The following is a 22399-nucleotide window of genomic DNA, read 5'->3' as shown; positions in this document are numbered from 1 at the left end:
AAAAAAGTGATCCTTTAATTTTTGTGAGCAGTGTATGTCAACAGATGATTGGAATGGGACTTTACAGGATATCAGCATGTTGAAGCAATTTGAGTTCCTTGATTTTGGAACAATAACCTAATAAATGAGTGTTTGCTCTGACCTCAAACACAGCAATCACCTACAGTGATGCTGGCACTAGCTGGTAGTTTTCACCTAAAAGTTAAAAGAGGTGTAGTAGACTGAGGTTATTGCAAATAAGAACATGTTCTTAATAGCTCATCTGGTTTAATAAGTTGACCATTCTTGGTTCAGATGATGCTGATATCAGCCAGGTCGACTCTACAAATAAACTTTGACTTGTCATTATTCTGGAAAAGGGTTCAGTTTTTTTAAACTTTACTTTTCTGACTGCACTAACAGCAACTGAACTTCATTCTCAAGCATCGTTATGCATGCTTCTGATTTAATATAAAACATGTAGTTATGTGTCTGAAATAAGCGGTGATTTCTGAGCAGATGAGAAGAAGAGTGGTGTGGCTGAAATTTCACAGGTTCCCTTTCTTTCTAAACCTTTTGCCCTCTCAATGCCACTCAAGCATAAACCCATGTTTCTGACGCAGACGCCCCTAACAAGTAAGCTCACAGGTTCCAACCACATTCGCTTTTCTCAGGTGAGCTGTATGTGTCTGACAAATGTGGCAGTGACCAAGATGGTGACGGCTCGGAGCAGAAACCCTTCAAAACTCCTCTCAAGGCAAGTCCTGTGTTTGCTTTAGGTGGACTGAGGTGTCAGTAATTATAATGGTAGTGGTGAGATGTTGTTGTTTGTTAGTCTGTCCACACCTCATTGTTTTTTTCTGTCTGTCAGGCTCTGCTGTTTGCAGGCAAGGAGCCGTTCCCTACCATCTATGTGGACTCTCAGAAGGACGGAGAGGTAGATTGACCTCCTGCTGGGTTTTACTGCTGGGCTCCTGGTCATCAGGACTTTGTTTTCTATTACTGACGTCCTATGATTTTTATTTGGATATCTGTCGGTTCCTTTATCAGCCACACTCTCAGCTTTTCTTTCACACACTTTTCCTGTAAACATGAAGTTAAAGGGTTTAATGCTTCTGTTGGTGACATTGACCTGTTCATCCTTTGTCAGCGCTGGGCAGTGATCTCTAAGACACAGATGAAGAACGCAAAGAAAGCCTTTAACCGGGAGCAGCTCAAGAGCGACGCCAAAGAAAAAAAAGAGGTTCGTCTCCCAGCGTGCATAAGGGATTTAGTGTCAGGAAGAGACAGATGAATTATGTCCAGCATCTCTGTGATCAGCTAGTGGAATTGTTTTGACACGGTGATCCATGTTTGTGGTTCAGGCTGAGGATGTCGAGAGGAGAGAGAAGAACCTGGAGGATGCCAAGAAGATCACGATAGAGAATGACCCCAGCCTGCCTGTGCCTGAAACAGTCAGTGTCTTCCCAGACTATCTACCATTTCTTCTTTAAATTCAATTCAATTTTATTTACATAGCCCAAAATCACAGAAAATTTGCCTCATTGGGCTTCATGCAGGTAATTTTACAGATGCAGAATTAGTCATAAAATCTGAATAAATAGGTCAAGATTAAACGGACTAAATGGAACTGGTTATCCCTGCCTTTAAACCTTCCCTCCCAGTAAGGAAAAACTCCTAAAAAAAAAAAAAAAAACTGAGTCAGGAAAAAAGAAGAAACCTTAGGGATTCCCACATGAAGGAGAGATCTTATCCCAGGACGGACAGGCAATGGCAGAACTGTTAAAGAAAGATTAGCTTCTACAACTACGTATTTAAAAGAGTTCATTCAGATAGAGCTGAGGGACGAGTGGTAATTAAGTCCATAGTCGAGATGAAGCAGAAGTGCAGTCCACGACCAGTAGCAGGAGGACAGATGACCCAGCAGGAATCACTCTCACTCAGAGATGCAGGATGGTGTCGGGGGCGTGGTCCACGGCCAAGAGTGGGAGCGTGCACGATCCACCGAGGATCTAAAATCTCTCCCGCTCCCCAGAGGAGAGTGGGAAAGAAGAACAACATGTGAATGGAACTGCACCAACAAAAGCATGGAAAACTAAATACAATAAATAATAAAGAGTAGAAGAGAGGAGAAGTAGATGAGAATAGAGAACAGAACCCCAGAGCTGATCTGAATAATAACCATAATAGAAAATCTAAATTTATATTTAAACGCATCAATAATAATTTATTAATCGAGCCTCACAAGGACCACAGGAGAGGGAATATTCTCTGATTACTAGCTAGCCTGGCAGAACGCCTGTCCAAAGAGGAATGTTTTAAGGCTAGTTTTGAAGGTAGAAACTGTGCTGGCCTCTCTGACATGAGCTGGGAGCTTATTCCATAGAACAGGGGCTTGATGGCTGAAGGTTCTACCTCCAACTGTACTTTTAGAAATTCTAGGAGTTACAAGCAGTCCAGCATTTTGTGAACGAAGTGTTCTGACTGGTTGGTAAGGAACTATGAGATCTCTAATATAGGATGGGGCCACACCATTCAGAGCCTTATAGGTTAACAGGAGGATTTTGAACTTGATCCTGGATTCAACTGGGAGCCAGTGGAGAGAAGCTAACACAGGAGTGATGTGTTCTCTTCTACTAGTTCCTGCTAACAATCTAACTAACTTTCAGGCACTTTAAGCTTTTGCCATTAACCTTTATAGTGAATTGTCAACGTTTTGGATAATTACCTTTAACAGCTAAATTTAATTTTTTTTATGTTGTCACAGCTATCACAAGCTTTTGTAAGTATTTTATAACTTCAAAGTACTTCATTACTTTTAAAGCCTCTTAGGATTTACCATCAGTACAGACAACCATCTCACACTGAGGAACCGTTTTGAAGCATTATGGGAATTTTTTTGGACTCTTTCATTTCGACTTTTAAGTAGCTTTTTGTAGCTATAAATGTTATTTTGCTTTACTTAAAGACATTTTGGTAACAGTTCTCAGAAATTTCAAGAGGTATCTTTAAGTATTGAAAGCTTTTGACACGTATCTACATAGCAAACTTACAGTATTTTGTATAACCACCTTTAACAGTATATTTTATAATTTTTGAACCTCTTACAAGCTGTTTTAGAAGTTTACCATAACTTCCATAAACATTTAAAAATTGAAAAGTACTCTCATACCTTTTATCGCGTCTTGGGAGTTACCATCAGTACAGACACCCATCTGACAAAGGGTTTTGAAGAACCATTTAGTAGATTTGGATTTAGTTTTTATTTTTTGCTTAACCCTTCCACTCTCCAAGGCTTGTTTATATTTAAAACTGGGGTCATCTGGGCCCCACGAGACACTGTGCTGAACTTTTTTTTCAATGATTGTCGATCTTTATTGGTGTCCAATGACAGATATTAAGTCTTGTCCACCTTTGTCATGGAAGGGCTAACACCTCAATGTAAGGGTGGGGTCATCTGGACCCTATAAGAGAGCACGAGGGTTAAAAAGGTCCATCAAGTTCCAATGACATGGATTAAGCTTTGAAAGATGCAATAAAACATGGTAAACTCAGTTTAGTCTAATTAAATTAAATAGCCTGATAACTTTTTTTAGTGTTATCTGCTCAGGCTATGTTTGTTCACAAATTCAAGGTCAGAATAAAGTGCTTTCTCTTCTCTGTTTGCAGGTTAAAATCCGGCACCTGGAGGAAAAGAGGGGTCAGAGAGTGAAAGTGTTCGGATGGGTGCATCGCCTCAGGAGACAGGGTGAGGGAAATAACCGATTCCCAGGCAGCAAGGCCATGTGGGCCCCAATTGATTTTGTCCGCAGTTTCTGTGGTGGCCCTACCTTGGCTTAAGTGGGAACTCAGTGGGTTAGCTTGCTAAACTGTTCAGCCACCTAGTGGACAATGGAGATCGCTAGCTTAGCCGGTAACTCAATACAGAGGACCCTGCTAGTATGCTACAGAGGCACTCACTAGCTTGCTACAGAAGAGCTCACTAGTATTCTACAGAGGAGCTATTAGAATGCTATAGCGGAGCTCGCTAGCATGCTATATTAAAGCTCGCTAACTTGCTACAAAAGAACCCACCAGCATGCTATAGAGGAGCCGCTAGTACGCTACAGCGGAACTTGCTTGCACCCTACGGTGTTCACTGGGCGGCTGGTTAGTGTAGCAAGCCAACCCACTGAGTGTCCACTAAAGCCAAAGTGGGCAAACACAGAAACGGCGGACAAAACCAATTGGGCACCACCTTCTTTTCCTAATTTTAAACCATATGGGCCCACTTGGCCTTGCTGGCTGGGATGTTTAGAATTCTGTAAACATACTCGCCTCTTTGACCTGCAAGCTTTGTGTCCTGCAGGGAAGAACCTGATGTTCATCGTTCTGAGAGATGGAACAGGTTTCCTGCAGTGTGTCCTGTCTGATAAACTGGTACGGCTTTGTTGCTTCTTTGATGTTTCACATCACTGACTAATTCTTCCTGTAGTTTGTGTTAAATTATGTAGGAACATGTTTTATTTGCTGTTAAATAGTAATTGTTTATTGAAAATGTAAAAAAAAGAGAAGCTCTATAGTCTGTATTAATGACATACCAGTCCCTCCCGGATCTCTTCTGCATTTATTCTAATAGCTGTAGTAGTTTTGTTTATTTTTCTCCTGTCTGATTATCTTTCACGGCACACCTCAGCATCTTTTACGGCACACCTGACTATTTCTCACGGCACACTTGACCATCTATCACAGCGTACCTCAGTATCTTTCACGGCTCACCTGAACATCTATCACGGCAAACCTCAGTATCTTTCACGGCACACCTGACCGTCTGTCATGGCTCACCTGACCGTCTGTCATGGCCCACCTGACAATCTTTCACGGCACGCCTGACCATCTATCACGGCACACCTTAGCATCTTTTAGGGCTCACTTGACTGTCTGTCATGACTCACCTGACAATCTTTCACAGCACGCCTGACAATCTACCATGACACACCTCAGCATCTTTCACAGCCCACCTGACTATCTATCATGGCCCACTTGACCATCTATCACAGCACATTAGTCACCGTGCGGTGGCATTATTCTAACCATGTGTGCTGTAGTGATGATGGAAGGCTTAGGACTTTACCGTGAATCTAATATGCTTTCATGGAGCTCAGACTAAAGTTCATAATTGATCCTTCATGTTTCTTGTAAATTACCAGTCGTTTCACCTTCATGCACACTTTAGTTGCATGTAAAGGAGTCAGACCCTCTTCAGTTAAGCATATAGGTTTTCCCTGAAGAAAATTCAAACATTGCATGAAGTTTTACTATAAATACGGGAATGGAATATCCTTTCTGTGGTAAGGCTGTGAAATTTTTAATAAAGGTTTTAAAACATATTCAAATATAAAAATTGACTTTGAAAAATGTGTGCTGTTGAATTGTGGATTTAAATGGAGCAGATGCAGATCTCATTCATTTTTTTTCATGAGGTATTTTTGTTTAAATGTGCAAAATGATGAAAAGCATCTCCTTGTGTTTGTCTTTTTCAGTGCCAGTGCTACAACGGCTTGATGTTGTCCACAGAGAGCTCTGTAGTTCTGTATGGGACTATCACTGCTGTTCCTGAGGGGAAGCAGGTAAATGTCTGCTGAGAATCTGTACAGACCTCATTTGCAGGCAGATGGCCACTGCCCACACATCTGAAAACAGCTTTTCACTTGTGAATGAAGTGTTCCTGCACATGTTTGGCTGTAAAGGCATAGAAGGTGGATCAACCTTGCTCCAGGAACATGTGTTCAGTCAGTGCGCCTCTCCTCTGCCAGGCACCTGGTGGCCACGAGCTGCACTGCGACTTCTGGGAGCTGATAGGATTAGCCCCGGCAGGCGGAGCCGACAACCTGCTGAACGAGGAGTCGGACGTGGATGTCCAGCTCAACAACAGACACATGCTGATCAGAGGGGAGAACGTCTCCAAGATCCTGCGAGTGCGATCCACGGTGACCCAGTGCTTCAGGGACCATTTCTTTAGCCGAGGATACTACGAGGTTTGGGCACAGCAGCTCTGTTCATTCAGGCAGCTGTAGTGATAAGAAAAAAAATAGATCAAAGCAGAACTTTGACTATTGCAGCAGCAGGAGGTCTAACAGGAAATGTGAGGTTTTAGGCACGAGCATGTAAAACCTCCATCTGAACCTCTGAGAGTTTCATTCAAGTCTTTGAATGATGAGACAGAAGGATCTGTCTGCTAAAGAATACCTGCAGTACTTCAATAGAAACCAGTAGTTAAACCACTATTACAGAGTTAGTTAACTGTGGAGAAATGCATTTAGTTACTAGTTAAGAATTACTGCTTGTTACCACTCCTTTTTTTGGAAGTTTTAGGTTTGACTCTAAAAGACCATCAGATTCCTGATCTGGAAACTGCAGTTCTCCTTCTGCTGTGTGCAGATCACTCCTCCCACCTTGGTGCAGACTCAGGTGGAAGGCGGCTCCACGCTGTTTAACCTCAACTACTTTGGCGAGGAGGCGTACCTGACTCAGTCCTCCCAGCTCTACCTGGAGACCTGCATACCAGCGCTGGGCGACACCTTCTGCATCGCCCAGTCTTACCGGGCCGAGCAGTCTCGCACCCGCAGACACCTGGCCGAGTGAGTCCTGTGCTCAGACCGTCAGCACACTCCATCAGCACTCCGGCAGCATCTGTTCCCCTTCACACCATGAAAACACACCCTAAAGGGAGATCCAACGGCTTTAAAGGTTACTTTGATTTGTGTCAGAAGCTGTTGAGAATCCCTGTAGTGATGCACACAATAAAAGGAAATGATTTAAACTATAGCACTCAAACGTTTTAGAACATCCTCATTTCTAAGTGTTGTTTTCAGTTAGCCATTCACGCGTCCCATGATTCATTGTGCTTTGTCATGGGATGGATAACATGTCACTGTAAGGCTTGGGTCATCTTTACCCCATAAGATAGCACAAGAGTTGAGGAACACCAAATGGATCAATAAAAAGGTGTTTGGATGAAACATTCCAATCCAGTTTTAAAGTCATTCCTGTAGAGGTTCCAACTTTCTCTGGATGGCCTCATATGTTTGTTTATTAAGGATCCCCATAGCCACTGGAATGCCAGCAGCTATTGGTGCTATGGTGTGTTGTGTGTGTAGGGGGAATGGCACGAGTCTTCTTGTCTGTGCAGATACACTCACATAGAGGCGGAGTGTCCCTTCATCAGCTTTGATGACCTGCTGAACAGACTAGAGGACCTGGTGTGTGACGTTGTGGACCGAGTGCTCAAGTCCCCCGCTGGGCAGCTGCTGTACGACATCAACCCGGTGCGTGAGAGTTCTGCCAACATCCGAAGGGTTCTGCTTCTAAACGGCTTTCTGGAACCTTACAGTACACTCTTTTCAGAACTTTGAACCCCCGAAAAGGCCATTCAAGAGAATGAACTACACCGAGGCCATCGAGTGGCTCAAAGAGCACGACATCAAGAAGGACGACGGCTCCTACTATGAGTTTGGAGAGGTGGGGATCAAACATGCACCAATCATTTTATCAGCAGGCTGACCGCGACGGGTCTCTCCGGGTATATCGGGCGAGCTCCGCTGAAGTCCAGGAGGCACGCTCGTATTTGATTAGTATTTTACCCGCTGATCGGGTCACCGAAAATGTCATGTGCCCAAAGCTGAGTTCCTGATTGGCTGATTGGCAGTGACGTGTCAAACTTTGTGACCTGCCGTGAAATGCAGCCAGACATCCCAGCGCTGTGCGGCGTACACTGTCGTACTCGCCCCTTATGAACCCACCTTCTATCACAAGGAAGGCCAGAAAGATTGGCTAGAACTTCAACATCAAACAGAGTAGAAGTGATTGACATGTCCTAAGAGAAATAGACCTTCAATGAAACTAAGCACTGATATTAGGAACCGTTTGCAGCAGCTTCTTTCCATTTCAGTACACCCATGTAAATCATAACGGTTCCTACTTCAAACCGAATATCGATGCCCAACCCTACCTCAGAGGTGCACCGGCTGCAACTCTCAGGTACACCAGCAGAGGGCACAGTTCTTTATGCTGCTTTTTATTTTAGGAGTGAAGCCCATGCAGCTGTGGCTTTACAGATACTTCAAGTCTGCCAATGCAAAGATCATAAGAAAGAAAATGAAAAATTGTCCTTTTTCCTAATTTACTAAAAAATATTAGATATTATTTTCTTTGTGTAGTCTAAAAGTTCTGCCCTGCACTTGCCAATTTCTCAGGACATCCCAGAGGCCCCAGAGAGGCTGATGACCGATACCATCAACGAGACCATCCTGCTGTGTCGCTTCCCAGCAGAGATCAAGTCCTTCTACATGCAGCGCTGTCCAGAGGACAGGCGCCTCACCGAGTCGGTATGGAAGATGGGCCTGCAAGGACTCTGGACGATGTGAGAGAAGTTGAGTTACTGGAGTCTTTTGCTCTGCAGGTCGACGTGTTGATGCCGAACGTCGGAGAGATAGTGGGAGGCTCGATGCGTATCTGGGACTCTGATGAGCTGCTGGATGGGTACAAGAGGGAGGGAATAGACCCAACTCCCTACTACTGGTACACTGACCAGGTATCAGCATCTCAACTCTTCATGTGTTTATGTGTATCTGCGCAAGATCTAAATCAAATACTCATGGAGTATGTAGAGGGGTTGAATATTGTCTGATGGGGATGAATCTGAACCTCTACTCCTCTGTGTTCCAGAGGAAGTACGGAACATGTCCTCATGGGGGGTACGGCCTGGGTCTGGACCGCTTCCTAACCTGGCTGCTGAACCGACATCACATCAGAGACGTCTGTCTGTACCCACGATTCATCCAGCGGTGCCGACCCTGAGCACACACGCCCCTGTACAGCCAAGTCTCTGGATCCCAGCTGCAGAGAATCCACACAACCTCCGAACTCCATACTGTCTCATGAAACTTCAGCTTTTACCGTAGAAACAATGTTTTTGTCCACTAGACTGACCCTGATCATGTCTGCCTCTGCACATTTCTAAAGCAGGATGTAGTCTGTGATTGAACAGTGTTGGCTGGTCTCCTTGTCATAGTGATCCACATGGGTTTCCTTTTTTTGATTGTGTTGCATGTTTGTTCTCAAGTTCATATTCGCGCTTAAAGCTGTTCAATAAAAAACAACAGAGCATTGGTGACACATTTTGGAGCCTACCGTTTATCACTGCAGGGACAAAAAAGAAGTTGGTGATTTTAAGTTATAAATTCATACTAACAATCAGTAGAAGAACTTCTCCAGGACACTATTTCTGGATTTTGGGAAAGATGGTACATGGAAAAAAGGCAGGAATCTGGACGTGTGTCTGATGAGCAGCCTGCCTGCACCAGTGGAGCGTACCGTCTGTTCTGGATCCAGAACAGCTTGTCCAACTACACTGAAATAAAAAGCCTCCAAAGCGTGGTGTTCTGCATGTTTATTTTACTACAAGAGTCGTGTCTTCAAACCTCAGCTGACAGGAAGTGATGCTGGTGTCTACTTTTGGAAAATACATGTTTTTTATCATGTTTGAAGGGCTGTTTTATTAACAAACGAATCCTGGATCTGCTTGATTTATTCAAAGCAAAGCCAGTTCAGAAAAAATTCTTGTGTGAACGCTGACTGCTGAAGCTGGTCGCTTCAAAACAAATGTTAAACTTAAGGAAACATTTATTATTGTTTATGCCAGCTCAGACAACATTCCAAAATGACAAAGAAAAAAGGCATGAGCAATCTGAAGAAATTAATCTTATAATATCTGCTCCTGCCAATCAATCACAAATTAACAATGACAAACGAGAAACAAGACAAAGTAATTCAATTAATTCTTGCTGATAGTTGCACCCCATTCCTAATTGGATGGAGGCCCACTCTATTTCTTGAAGTGAACACCCCGGGGATCGAACCCAGGGCTCCAGTGCAAACCCTATACTTAACCCACGGGGCCATCCAGCTGCTAATGTTTTGTCCTTAAACATTTTTTTTAATTTAGTAGCAGTTATACATTGTTCAAATATTCTATCTAATGAGTTCCACAATCTAATGCCTTGAAATGAAATATGAGTGCCTCAGAGTTGTATAAAAGGACCTTTAAAATGATTGTTACTTTTGCTAGAAGCTGGTTTAAATAAAGACTTAATATTGTCAGGGGACATATTACATTTGGCTTTTAACATAAACAACAACATTTTTAAATCATCCAAGTCTGGGAAATTAAGCAAATGAGATTCTGCAATCAAATGATTGGTATGCTCTTTGCTGCCTTTCCTATGGATAATTCTGCTGTAACAGAAACATGGGTTGGTGTTAGTGGCATAAGCTCCCAAACTTCACCACAATAATTGAAATAAGGGAGAACAATAGAGCAGTTTAACATGTTTGTTATACAACATGTTTGAGAGTAAAAAAGTTTAAGACTACACAACAGTCTGATGTATTAGATTTTATTTATTTGCACTTATATTGCACAGAAAAAACAGGTAAAGAAATACATAAAAATTTTGTGCAGGAAGAGGCAAAAACCCAACATGGGCTTATATTGGAGCCTCTACCAAATAAAACTTTAACATTAACATAAAATACAATCATGCAATTTAATACATTCCCAATTATACACTTTACACATCTTAAAAACAGAACAAAAGATTTACATTTCACATACAGTCATTTTATTTATTTTATTATTATTTAACTGCAAAAGATGAGTGGTGAAAATGCCTCAATATCTCAGTGTAAATCCATGACAAAACCGGAGAGAACTGAAGACGATTATGTTTTTTTAAGGCTACTCAATAAAATTCTTTAAAAAGTTCACAAAGAGTAGAAAGAAATGAAAAGTTAGAGAACCTTATTGTACAGCAGAATAGATGAAGACACATTGATAATTGAATGCTAAGACGTTAGCAGTGGTATTTTCACACTGCCTTTAAATCTTTCTTTAGCAGGTTTCTTGTTTCCGTTGTTTTTCTGCACAAACAGAAGAGTGGAGTCATGCATTTAAAACTTTTCTAATGAAAGTCGAGTAATGCAATCAGCACCCAAAGGGAAAGTGAGAAGGTTGCTGCTCTCCACTGTTCAAAACATCTCTACCTCTGGGCGGGGCCACAATCTCCCTGCTCCGCCCCATTCTGATGCATCCACTCACAGACAAATAGATCCGTGAACATCTTTGTGTTCCTCGTCTGAGCTGGAGTCTGATCAGAACAGCTGGTGAGCTCTCTGATATTACTCGCCATTTTTGTTTCACCAGTATTGTAAGTTGGGGTTGTGAGGGGCTGTAAACTAGTGATTATGTAAACTAATGGATGACAAGAAGTGGGAGTGGGTTTACTCCGAACTAATGGTCCCGCCCACAACTCGGAGGTGAATTTCTAACGACATCCTGCCACTCTATGTCCTAGAGAATAACACAGCAAATTTTGGCTAAAAACTGCATCATCATAATTAAAAGATCCCTGGGAACAATTTGGAAAATAGATCTAAAAATGATCTGAGTGAGTTTTTTAAACTTGGATATTAGCTAAACATTTCACAAGGAGTCTGAAAAAGAGAGCCACATGTGGCTCTTTTACCCCTTCATTGTGGCTCTTTGGGAAAAAGTAAAATAAAAAGTAACTGTGAAGTAATGAAAAAGTATCAAAGTAGACTTGACTGATACAAAATGTAAAATTAAAATTTGCAAAGAGTTGAGAGTAACAAGACTAAAGTAAAAGGACATAAAACTCAATATCTGGAAAAACTTGTTTGACTCTGAAGGAATGTTAACAACTGATAGTAACATTTTATTTGCATCAAGCTGATGGTGAAAAGTGATGTGTGTGTGAAGACTCACATGCCTGCAGCATGATACAGTTAGCACTCAGATGAAAGAGGAAACACTGAACTTCATAGAGATGTTTGGGCCAGGATCTCAAAAATCTAGTTTCTTTAATAGAAAGCAGGAGCAGATCGAGAAGCAGAGATATCGAAACAAAGCTCAAATAAGAGAGTCGTAGAAAGAGGAAGTGCCAACCAAAGTGCCACAAAAGAAACTCATGATGGGGTGAGGTGATATCCCATTCTTTTGGCTTATTTCACATCTGCAGCATCATTTCAACACGTTCTCCTTAGACTGTTCTGGGCTGCAGATGGTTAGAAAATGGGGTCAAACTAGAGGACTGCTGATGAACTTGGAAAGTTGTTCAGCTTGTGTTCCTCTTTGAAGCCAAAATGTTTTCATCATTCGGCATTTTTGCCCTTCTAGTCACAGGGTTGCATAAAATGCTCAGTATGAAGATCTAATGAAAAAAAACACCCATCAGCTGCTGTCATCCTCCAAAAACACGCTCTGCCTGCTCGGCAGTCCGTCCGCTGTGGGCGTGGCCTGCACGGGTGGGCAGGTCTCATGTGACACCACACATGTATCAAGCGTGGTGTAAAGTCAGAGTCAAACAGGAAGTTGCCTGTTATCTAAAAAAATAAAAGCATGAAACTATTGGACAAAACTATTCAAATTTTAAACAGGTTTTTGCTTTGAAGTGTTAAAAAAATATTTTCTATATCAGTGTATCATGCTCATGATGCCATTAAATTCCTGAAATTGCATTATGATTTGATGTTTTTACTGGGGCAAATTATAAAAAAAGTATTTTACATTTTGTTTTATTTTATGTTACTCTGAATAATGACAGATCTTCTAAGTGTTGTTTTTTTCAGTTATTGCAAACTTTTTGTGTTCCAAGTATTCTGAAAAAAACTTTACGAGTTTAATAGGTTTTACTATTTTTCTAAAACTGCATTAACTGTTATTATCTCAAAACTGTGACTTTTTCTTGCAATATAGCGGCACAAAAATCACTCCACACATTTCCAAAGATTGTTTATTGCTGTAACTTTTGACCAAAGAAGAAAGAATACTTCATAGCAGGGGTCACCAACCTTTTTGAAACCGAGGGCTACTTCATGGGCTCTAAGTCATACGAAGAGCTACCAGTTTGAAATAAGACATTTTGCGTAGCTATAGTTAGTTATAGATTATTAATAATGAATAATGACACTAATCCATGTAAAGACTCACCATAATTATCAACAATGACAACAAGTTAGGAAACAAATATCAATATACAGAACTTTATTAATCTCAGTAATTGTTACATTTTCAGAAGATCTCTTACATTTAATGGGAAAATGTACTATTTTCACTGTGTTGTACCATGTTTATGATTATGCAACTTTAAAGAAAAATCAACTTACACATTTGTAATCATCAAACCTTCTCACATTTTGAACTAATCACCAAATCTGCAGCATTTTTAACTAAATTAAGGATCTTTGAACTGGAGTAGGTCAGAGGTCACCTAAACCTATCTACAGTTCATGTATCATCATCATATTTTTAAGACGTTTTCATTTTAAAATCTATGTAAATGTAAGTATAATTTTAAAAATAGCAACAGAATAACGCTGAGTTTTAGACGCAGCTCACAAGCGAGTCGTGTTATTTTTGGAAGAGACCTGCGGACACCGTGTGTGGTCCTTGAGGATGACCTGGTTTATAGGATAAGATTGTCTAGAATTGGTAAAAACAGTCAATATAAAAATAAATGATATAGTAATACGTACTTTATTACATTATACAGCTTTATGATTTGGGATTCCTCCGGTGTGTCTATAGTGGATTCTGTTGCATCATCTCGTTTTTGACTTTGTTTTATTCTGAAAAACAAAACCCCAAACCGGAAGTGGCTGAGCTGTGGCCTTAGTGTTGACGGTTCCGGGCAGCCAGCCGGCGGTAGCTGAAGGAATCTGACTGTCACATCTAACCGGCCTGCGGATCACCCTGTGGGAGTGGGGGGCATTTCTCAAAGCCATCTTCAGGGCTGGACTGAAACAAAGACTTTTGCTCGGAGACCAAAGCATCAAACCAGCACGATGGCAGCCCTGGGCAGCGCCGCCCGCCTGATTCAATGTGAGTGTGAAGCTACGTTAGCGCGTTTCGGAGCGGATCACCGGGACCTCCAGGACCGACACGTTATCCCGGGATGAGCTGGGCCAGTGTAAAATAATCGGTACTAGTTGTTGGAGTTAGTTTTGAGTCATGGTTGGGTGTTAAACAGCCCGTCGCGGCTGATGTTGAACTGCATGTTACTGACATTGACGTTTCATGGAAATGTGTTAAGATAGGATATTTAGAGGACGGGAACTTCCGGCTAACACTTTCCATCTCTTTAAATTTTATATTATGTAAACACCAGAAGCCGGTAGTTTTTCTCTGAAGACCCTGTTAAAGTCTATTCTATTCTCATTACTCGTTTGATTAGTTCTACGACCAACATTTTTGATTAACCAGGAGTGTTGGGGGCTTTTATTTTGAAAGGCACTTTCAGCGTATCCGCTTTGAAGCGAAAATTGCCGACACTTGACGAGGTCCAGCCTTGCTGTAGGTTACTCCTTAATGTCTTTGTTACATAATGAACTTATCGTGTACGCTGCCGCATTTAGGGGCTGTAATCTGCTCCGTGAAGGCCTCACGTATCTTTTCCCTCCTGCCGCACAGAAAGAAGAAGAAACTATTCACTCCGAGTTACACAATGACAGAGTTCCGAACTTGCGTAATCTAAGCAGGCCACCTGGTGGCGAATGCGGAAACTGCAGTCTAAATTATGCAAGTGATACCGGCTGTGCAGAGCAGAACCACAACACACGTTAATTCACATTGTGTAAAAATAAATACATAAATTAAATGTATGATTGACTTTACACTCAATCTTTTATTAAGGACCAATTTCGATGCGCAAATGTGTGTTTGAATAGGAAGTCCAATGAAACATCAGTGAATTGAAGAGTTTCTCCTGTTTAGTTGCCAGGAGCAGCATTGGCCTCAGCATGAGGAGACACTCCACAGCTGCTGCTTTTGCCCAGACTGCACCACCAGAAACACAGGAAAACAGGTAGGAGACCCACTTGGACACACAGACATGCACACCACTACGCACACTTGCACACATATGGACACACAGACATGTGCACGCAAACACACTATCTTAACTCTGCAGTTTTCTGGTGAGAGAATGTAAATATGGTTAAAACTGATGCAGCAATCCTCTTTGCTCTGCTAGGTTTTTATGATAAGCCCCATAGTCAAAGAGTGAACGGTACAGTGGTATAGTGGTTAGCACTCTTGCCCTGAATTGAGAAGGCCCTGGTTCGAAACCCAGCTTTCTGCATGGAGTTAGCATGTTCTCCTCATGCATGTTTTGAATTTTCTCCGGCAATCCTCCCCAATCCAAACACATGCTGCATAGGCTGGTGACTCAGTTATGTGGGTTGTGTGTCTTTGTGTTTATTGCCTTGTGTTGGTTTGGGGCCCGTTTCAAAAAGCAGGTTTTGTTGAAACTCAGAGTCCAGTTTTCGGTTTCAGAAAGAGAGATAACTCAAACCTGTGAAAGTGGGTGAAACCAAGCCCGTTTCAAGAAGCGGGTTAAGCTAAACTCAGAATCAATCACTATGGTAACTGAGTCTGTAACATAACCTGGTCGGTAGCAGGTTTTCTTCAGGAAACTTAGAGTTCTCTGAGGTCTCCGCCCCTTTTTAAAGTGAAAGATGTTCAAATATGAGTTCCTCATTAACATTTAGAGAACATTCAGATTAGAGACGTCACGTTTTCACCACGTAGAAACCAGAATGACATGTTCATTCATAGAGGATCATGTAGAGAGGAGGCTGATTAATCCAGAGGAAATGTTATTTACGTCGGTAGAGGATTTGGAGGACACGAGTCGACTGACTGGAGTTTCCCAGTTCATTTTTATTTGAGAGATAATATAAGATTTTTGAGTGAGTTTTTCCAGGGACTCCCTATTAATAATACAGAGTTTTCCTATTCTCATTTTAAACCCTTAACAATTGAAATCATTACATTTCAAACACTGGGAAGGTGTCTAAACTTCTCTACTGTGGTGTGCATGTAACAAATGTTAGCTCAGTTGTCAGGAACGCTGAATCCCCTGCTGGGACCCAAATTCGAATCTCGGTTACGGAATGTATTTTTATGCTTAAAAAAAAATTCTGCGAATATTTTTTAAGCCTTGACAATTAAATTTAAATAAATGCTTATTTTAACATATTCCAGGGAGCTACAGTGTTTCTTTTTAGTGTGCAGTGATATTCATGTGTCTGTATGTGGGCGTGGGTGGGGGTGGGGGGTCAAGGAAAATGGTCATTCATGAGATTAAAGAGATTACTGGTTAAATTAGATAGATAGATAGATAGATAGATAGGGTCTTTAATAATCCCTTAGGAAATTTAAATGTGGTCATCTGCTGACAATCATAAAAACATACACACATAAAGCACAATAAAAACAACAGGAGTCGTAGATTTAAAAACAAAATTAAAAGATTAAAAACTAAATTAAAATTACAGGAATAAATAGTTAAATATCAATAGATTAAATAGATTAAAAATTAGTGGATTAAAATAATTACAGGCTCCTCAGATGCTCAGCCAAAGAATTGTTCTGCCGGATGGCGCGAGGAACAAAAGAGTTCTTCATTCTGTCCGTGGAGCAGCGCTGGGACAGCAGTCTGCTGCTGAATGTGCTCCTCCTGCTGGTGAAGGCCTCATGAAGGGGATGTGAGGGATTCCTCATGATGGACCTGAAGACGGCCAGAGTTCTCTGCTCTGCCACCTCCTCCACAGGAGCCAGCTTCAGTCCCACCACAGAGCTCACCCTCTTGATGATTTTGTTGAGCCGGCAGATGTTCTTCTTGCTGGTGCTGCACCAGCACACAGCAGCATAGAGGAGAGCGCTCGCCACCACAGACTGATAGAACATCTGCAGCAGCTTTGTGCAGATGTTAAACGAGCGCAGCCTCCGGAGAAAGTACAGCCTGGACTGACTCTTCTTGAAGAGCTGATCTGTGTTGGCTGTCCAGTCTAGCTTGTGGTCCAACATGACCCCCAGGTATTTGTAGGTCTGCACTCTCTCCACGCTGTCTCCCTCTATGTGCAGAAGCTGAGGTGTTGAAGCTTTCCTCCTGAAGTCCAGAACCATCTCCTTGGTCTTCTGGACATTCAGCTGCAGCTGGTTCTCCCTGCACCAGTCCACAAAGTCCTCCACCAGCCGCCTGTACTCGCTGTCCTCTTCTCCTTTGATGTAGGCCACAACAGCTGTATCGTCTGAGAACTTCTGCAAGTGGCAGGTCGCGATGTTGTAGCGGAAATCAGACGTATACAGAGAGAAGAGAAGAGGAGACAGCACTGTCCCCTGTGGTGCCCCGACACTGCAGCTGAGGGTACTGGAGACCGATCCCCCCATGCGGACGTATTGCAGCCTGTTAGTGAGGTAGTCCATGATCCAAGAAACCAAGGGTGGCTGTACAGCCATCTTGATGAGCTTTTCCTGCAGTATGTGAGGATGAATGGTGTTAAAGGCGCAGGAAAACTCAAAAAACAGAATTCTCACTGCACCACCTCCTTCCTCCAGGTGTGAGAGGGTACGGTGTAGCAGGTAGAGGACAGCGTCCTCCACCCCCACTCTCTCCCTGTAGGCGAACTGCAGTGGATCTTGGACATGCTGCACCTGTGGCTTCAGCTGCTGCAGCACCAACCTCTCAAAGGTCTTCATCACATGTGAAGTTAGTGCTACAGGCCGGTAGTCTTTGTTCTCCTTTGCATGCTTGACTTTGGGGAGAGGAACGATGCATGAGGTCTTCCATAGAGATGGCACCTGTCCCAAGTCCAGGCTGAGGTTAAACAGATACTGAAGAGGAGCCCCAAGCTCGTTTGCACACGTTTTCAGGAGTCTGGGACACACTCTGTCTGGACCCGGCGCTTTTCTCATGTTCAGTCTCTGCAGTTCCCTCCTCACCAAATTATTAACAGATTAAGAACCATTCTTTACTTAACAAGTGACAAAATAACCTTCCTGATATGATTATTTATTCATTATTAGAAATGATTCAAATGTAGACGTTCGCATTAACTCTGCAGATATTTTCTCTCTGTTCTACCACTGCAGCTGTGTTGCTTTTCTTGATGAAAATGTTCTCCTATAGTCGGCATATGCTTGAAGGAACTTATCAATTTCCATCGCCGGAAGTACTAAACTCAGATGTTATTCCCCGTTGCCATGGTGAATCATGCTGTCTTTGCTCCATTGATCAGGGCTTTTTATGGTCGCGACGCTCACACCTGATTCTGGTTCTGACAACTTCAACTTTTTCAGCTGTTCTGAAACCAAAAACCCTGAGTTTGAGAATTTTGAGTCCAGTGACTCTAATTTCAGGTTTGAACTCTAAATTTGTTGAACCTCCTTCTTGAAACGGGCCCCTGGTGAACCAACAGCAGCTGGATCATCTCCATCATCACTATTATCATAAACAGAGGTTAGGTTTGCAAAATAGATGTTTTGATTTGTTTAAAATTTTGTTTGAAAAATCTTTATTAATTTAGAGAAAAATGAGCGTTTATAAGTTCAGGATTATTGTTGAAGTTGAGTTATATTTCAGAGCAGAGTCATTCAGAAAAATTGACTTCCAAAGAAAGATGTTGCTTGATTGTTTCTCTTAAATAAAAAGCATTAAAGCAAGCATCAGTTGCTTCATAAACCAAACTGCCTAAACGTTGTCTTGATGTGCTCTCCATGAAGCTCAGGTATTTCAAACAAAAGTGGAGCACAGATTTTAAACCCAGACATCCAGAGTCAAAGGTTAAGTGAAACAGTTGGTTTCTTGGTAAATGTAAACAAATGTTGCTTAATCAGAAATGGACTCAGATTGTGAGTTTGTGAAGATTAGCTGTGAGCGTTGAACAACGTCATCAGTGAGAAATGAAGCCGTTTGCTGTGTTCACTCGAGTTCACACGTGTTCCTCTCAAACGGTGGTTCTGTGCTCACATCCGGATCATCAGAGGCTCTTGAACCGGACGGTCTTATTCACATCTGGAAAAGAGGAGGAAAATCTCTCTTTCAAGCTGAGCTCCAGATGTTCTGTGACGTCCTTAATGCTCTTTGAAGCTGCATCTTCTATCCGTGAGGAACACACTCTGAAATGTGTCTCTTTACCTGTGTTTCTCTGCATGTTCAGTGAAGTAGTTTCGGTTCAGACCGTCCTCATTCACTTGAAACATTGAAGATGAGTCTGGTGGTCCCTCCATCACAGGGTCAGCTCAGCAAGGTCACTCACACTGACTCATTCCTGAAGTTTTCTTCTGGATCTTCAAGTGCTGCTCTTGAACCAGTAACTGTCAAGTCCAGTATAGTTTTCATTGGACCTCAGCCTGTCCAGTCCAATGACAAAGGTCTTCTGTCAGTGCAGCTTCATGCAATGGTGATGGGAAACCTGTTGTGTTTGCAGGAAACCTAAGACAGGAATCCTCATGCTGAACATGGGAGGACCAGAGAAGCTGGAAGATGTTTATGACTTCCTGCTACGACTCTTCATGGACACAGATCTGATGAAGCTGCCTGTACAGAGGTAAGAGCAGTGGACAAACACACACACAAACACACACCTACACACACACACATGCATTTGTAATTAGTCATCCACCAATTGTGCAAGTTGTGCATGTTCTTCCACTAAAAAGATGAGGGGCCTGTAGTATCATCACAGTTACACATCGACTATAAGACAAAATGAGAAAAAACACAATATCATATTATCTGATTTTTATAGAATTTATTTGTAAATTATGATGGAAAATAAGAATTTGGTCAATAACAAGAGTGATGTGATGTTTTGGTCCATTCCTCCATCAGATCTCCTCTAGAGCATTGATGTTTTGGTCCATTCCTCCATACAGATCTCCTCTAGAGCCGTGATGTTTTGGTCCATTCCTCCATCAGATCTCCTCTAGAGCAGTGATGTTTTGGTCCATTCCTCCATGCAGACCTCCTCTAGAGCAGTGATGTTTTGGTCCATTCCTCCATAAGACCTCCTCTAGAGCAGTGATGTTTTGGGGCTGTCTCTGGCAACACAGACTTCCAACTCCCTCCAAAGATTCTCTATGAGATCTGAAGACCGACTAGGCCACTCCAGGAGCTTGAAATGATTCTTACAAAGCCACTCCTTGGTTAGCTGGCAGTGTGTTTGAGATGGTTGTCATAGTGACAGACCCAGCCACGTTTCATCTTCAATGCCCTCGTTGATGGAAGGAGGTTTTCAGTCTACCCTACATGCCTCCGTTCATTCTTTCCTTTACACAGATCAGTCGCCCTGGTCAATTTGCTGAAAATCAGCCCTAAAGCATGATGCTACCACCCCCATGCTTTACAGTGGGGATGGTGTTCTTAGGATGGTGCTCAGAATTCTTTCTCCTTCAAACATGACAAGTAGAGTTCTAACCAAAAAGTTCTATTGTGGTTTCATCTGACCATAGGGCATTTCTCCCAATCCTCTTCTGGATCATCCAGATGCTCTCTAGAGAACTTTAGACGGCCTGCACATGTACCAGCTTTAGCAGGAGGACACGTCTGCCACTGCAGCGTTTGTAGTCTGTTACTGATGGTTGCCTTTGGTACTTTGGTCCCAGCTCTCTGCACATCATTCACTAGGGCCCCCGTGTGGTTCTGGGATTTTTGTGATCATTGTGAGTCCACGGGGTGAGATCTTGAGGAGATCCCCAGATGGAGGGAGATTATCAGTGGTCTTATGTCTTCTATCTCCTAATCATTTATTTCATCACACCAAGCTGCTTATCAATTGCAGATTCAGTCTTCCAGCCTGGTGTAGGTCAACTATTGTGTTTCTGGTGTCCTTAGACAGCTCTTTGGTGGAGTTTGGAGTGTGACTGTTTAAGGTTGTGGACAGGTGTCTTTTATATAGATAACCAGTTCAAACAGGTGCCATTTAAACAGGTGAGGAGTGGAGGACAGAGAAGTTACAGGTCTGTGAGAGACAGTAATCTGGCTTGTTTGTAGGTGACCAAATAAGAATTTTCCACCATAATTTATAAATAAATTCTTTAAAAATTAGACAATGTAATTTTCTGGATTTTTCTTTTTTCTCATTTTGTCTCTCATCGTTGAGATACGTTTTTTGTAGCTGAATATCTCCCTTCAGACTCTACATCTCAGAGTCTCATGTTACTACATTTCTTCTTCTTGGATTCCATTAGAGGTGTGTGGACTCTGACTGACAGCAACAGTGGATTTGTGATCAATAAGAGTAAAAAGTTATCGTTTTTCCCATCTTTCAGCTGCAGCAAACGCTTGAATACCATTGGACAGATTAAAGCAGCTCATTTCATCATCACTTTGGTAACTCCTGGTGTCTCTGCTCTGCAGTAAGCTCGGCCCGTTCATAGCAAAGCGCCGCACACCAAAGATCCAAGAGCAGTACAGTAAGATCGGAGGAGGCTCCCCCATCAAACACTGGACCTCCATGCAGGGGGAGGGCATGGTGAAGCTCCTGGATGAGATGAGCCCGGACACAGGTGAACACTCACACTGCTGCTTTGCTGTTATCAGAGAAACATTCTGTTCAGAGCTCACACTGATAACCCAACAGACAAAACGTATGTGAGGAGGAGATAGAAATGCAGAGAAGGAGTGTCTCCTCACACGCCTGAAGCGCCGCTCTCTGATTAGATCCGCTCAGACAACCGTCAGAAGATGAGCTTCACATTTCTGCTCATAGTTCAATAGTCTGTCACTGCTCGAGGTGATCCTCAAAGTGTTGGTTGGATGTTTCCTGACACTTTTGTTCATTTGATGGTGTGTAAACAGTGTCCTGACAAAGAGAGCCCAGAGATCCATCAAAAACCAGCCCAACCACAGTAGAGAGGAACTTCTTCTTCACCCACAGCACGAATCTGCTTTGAAAATCTTGAAGCCTGAGCGCTTCTTGTCTCTAGTTGTCCAACTATTTGGGAATTCTAACTCTGTGGTGTTCTTACATCTGTCACACGCCCCTCAATCATCAGCTCCTCACAAGTTCTACATCGGCTTCCGCTACGTTAATCCGCTAACAGAGGACGCCATTGAAGAGATGGAGAAGGATGGTGTGGAGAGAGCGGTGGCCTTCACCCAGTACCCTCAGTACAGCTGCTCCACCACAGGTACCTCACACACACACACACGCACACCCCCACCCCACCCTTCACCTCATCCTCTGCTCTGACAGATCAGGAACTCACATCTTCTCTGACTGTTTTCTTGTCGTTACACCTCTTGGTGGTCTGGCTCCTTTTAACTAGTCTGAGCTTCACCCTCCAACACCACTTTAAGCTTAAGGAGCAGCTGCTCCTGCATGTCCCTCAGTCTACAGTGGAGGAAAGATTAAAGGAAGCAGGTGTCATAGTGGGAAATGGAAATCTGCATGTGTGAAAAGTGGCTGTAGTGTGGGGGACAGAAAGGTGGAGGTGATGGGCAGGTTTGGTATCCAGGAGAGGAATGTAGAAGGACAGATGGTGGTTGATTTTGCAAAACAGATGGAAATGGCGATA

The 22399-nt window shown here is 42.6% G+C and overlaps 2 protein-coding genes across 4 annotated transcripts in view; both read left to right on the top strand.

The window, feature by feature from the left end:
- The window catches only part of nars1 (asparaginyl-tRNA synthetase 1), an 11646-nt gene extending 2251 nt beyond the window's left edge, over window positions 1–9395 (top strand). The window contains exons 2-15 of the mRNA XM_024268501.1: window positions 654–736; window positions 851–916; window positions 1130–1222; window positions 1344–1433; window positions 3649–3727; window positions 4328–4398; window positions 5502–5588; window positions 5775–5996; window positions 6400–6599; window positions 7151–7286; window positions 7366–7479; window positions 8214–8345; window positions 8420–8551; window positions 8686–9395. Coding sequence (XP_024124269.1) covers window positions 654–736; window positions 851–916; window positions 1130–1222; window positions 1344–1433; window positions 3649–3727; window positions 4328–4398; window positions 5502–5588; window positions 5775–5996; window positions 6400–6599; window positions 7151–7286; window positions 7366–7479; window positions 8214–8345; window positions 8420–8551; window positions 8686–8817 — 1637 coding nt within the window. The 3' untranslated portion in view covers window positions 8818–9395. The remainder of the gene's footprint in view (window positions 1–653; window positions 737–850; window positions 917–1129; window positions 1223–1343; window positions 1434–3648; window positions 3728–4327; window positions 4399–5501; window positions 5589–5774; window positions 5997–6399; window positions 6600–7150; window positions 7287–7365; window positions 7480–8213; window positions 8346–8419; window positions 8552–8685) is intronic.
- A 4306-nt stretch (window positions 9396–13701) lies between these two features.
- fech (ferrochelatase) overlaps window positions 13702–22399 on the top strand; it is a 27630-nt gene continuing 18932 nt past the window's right edge. For 2 of the 3 annotated variants that reach the window (XR_004948789.1, XM_036214509.1), the window contains exons 1-5: window positions 13730–13918; window positions 14810–14900; window positions 19309–19428; window positions 21240–21388; window positions 21878–22012. Coding sequence is in view for 2 of the 3 variants with exons in the window: in XM_036214509.1 (XP_036070402.1) it covers window positions 13882–13918; window positions 14810–14900; window positions 19309–19428; window positions 21240–21388; window positions 21878–22012 (532 nt within the window). In the remaining variant the exon portion in view is untranslated. Of the gene's footprint in view, window positions 13919–14809; window positions 14901–19308; window positions 19429–21239; window positions 21389–21877; window positions 22013–22399 lie in introns of all 3 variants that reach the window. The other variant, XM_024268518.2, reaches the window with a different exon arrangement.

Source organism: Oryzias melastigma, linkage group LG12, assembly GCF_002922805.2.
Source record: "Oryzias melastigma strain HK-1 linkage group LG12, ASM292280v2, whole genome shotgun sequence".
Lineage (NCBI taxonomy): Eukaryota > Metazoa > Chordata > Actinopteri > Beloniformes > Adrianichthyidae > Oryzias > Oryzias melastigma.
Note: the sequence above shows the minus strand (reverse complement) of the source record. Positions and strands in the feature narration are given on the sequence as shown.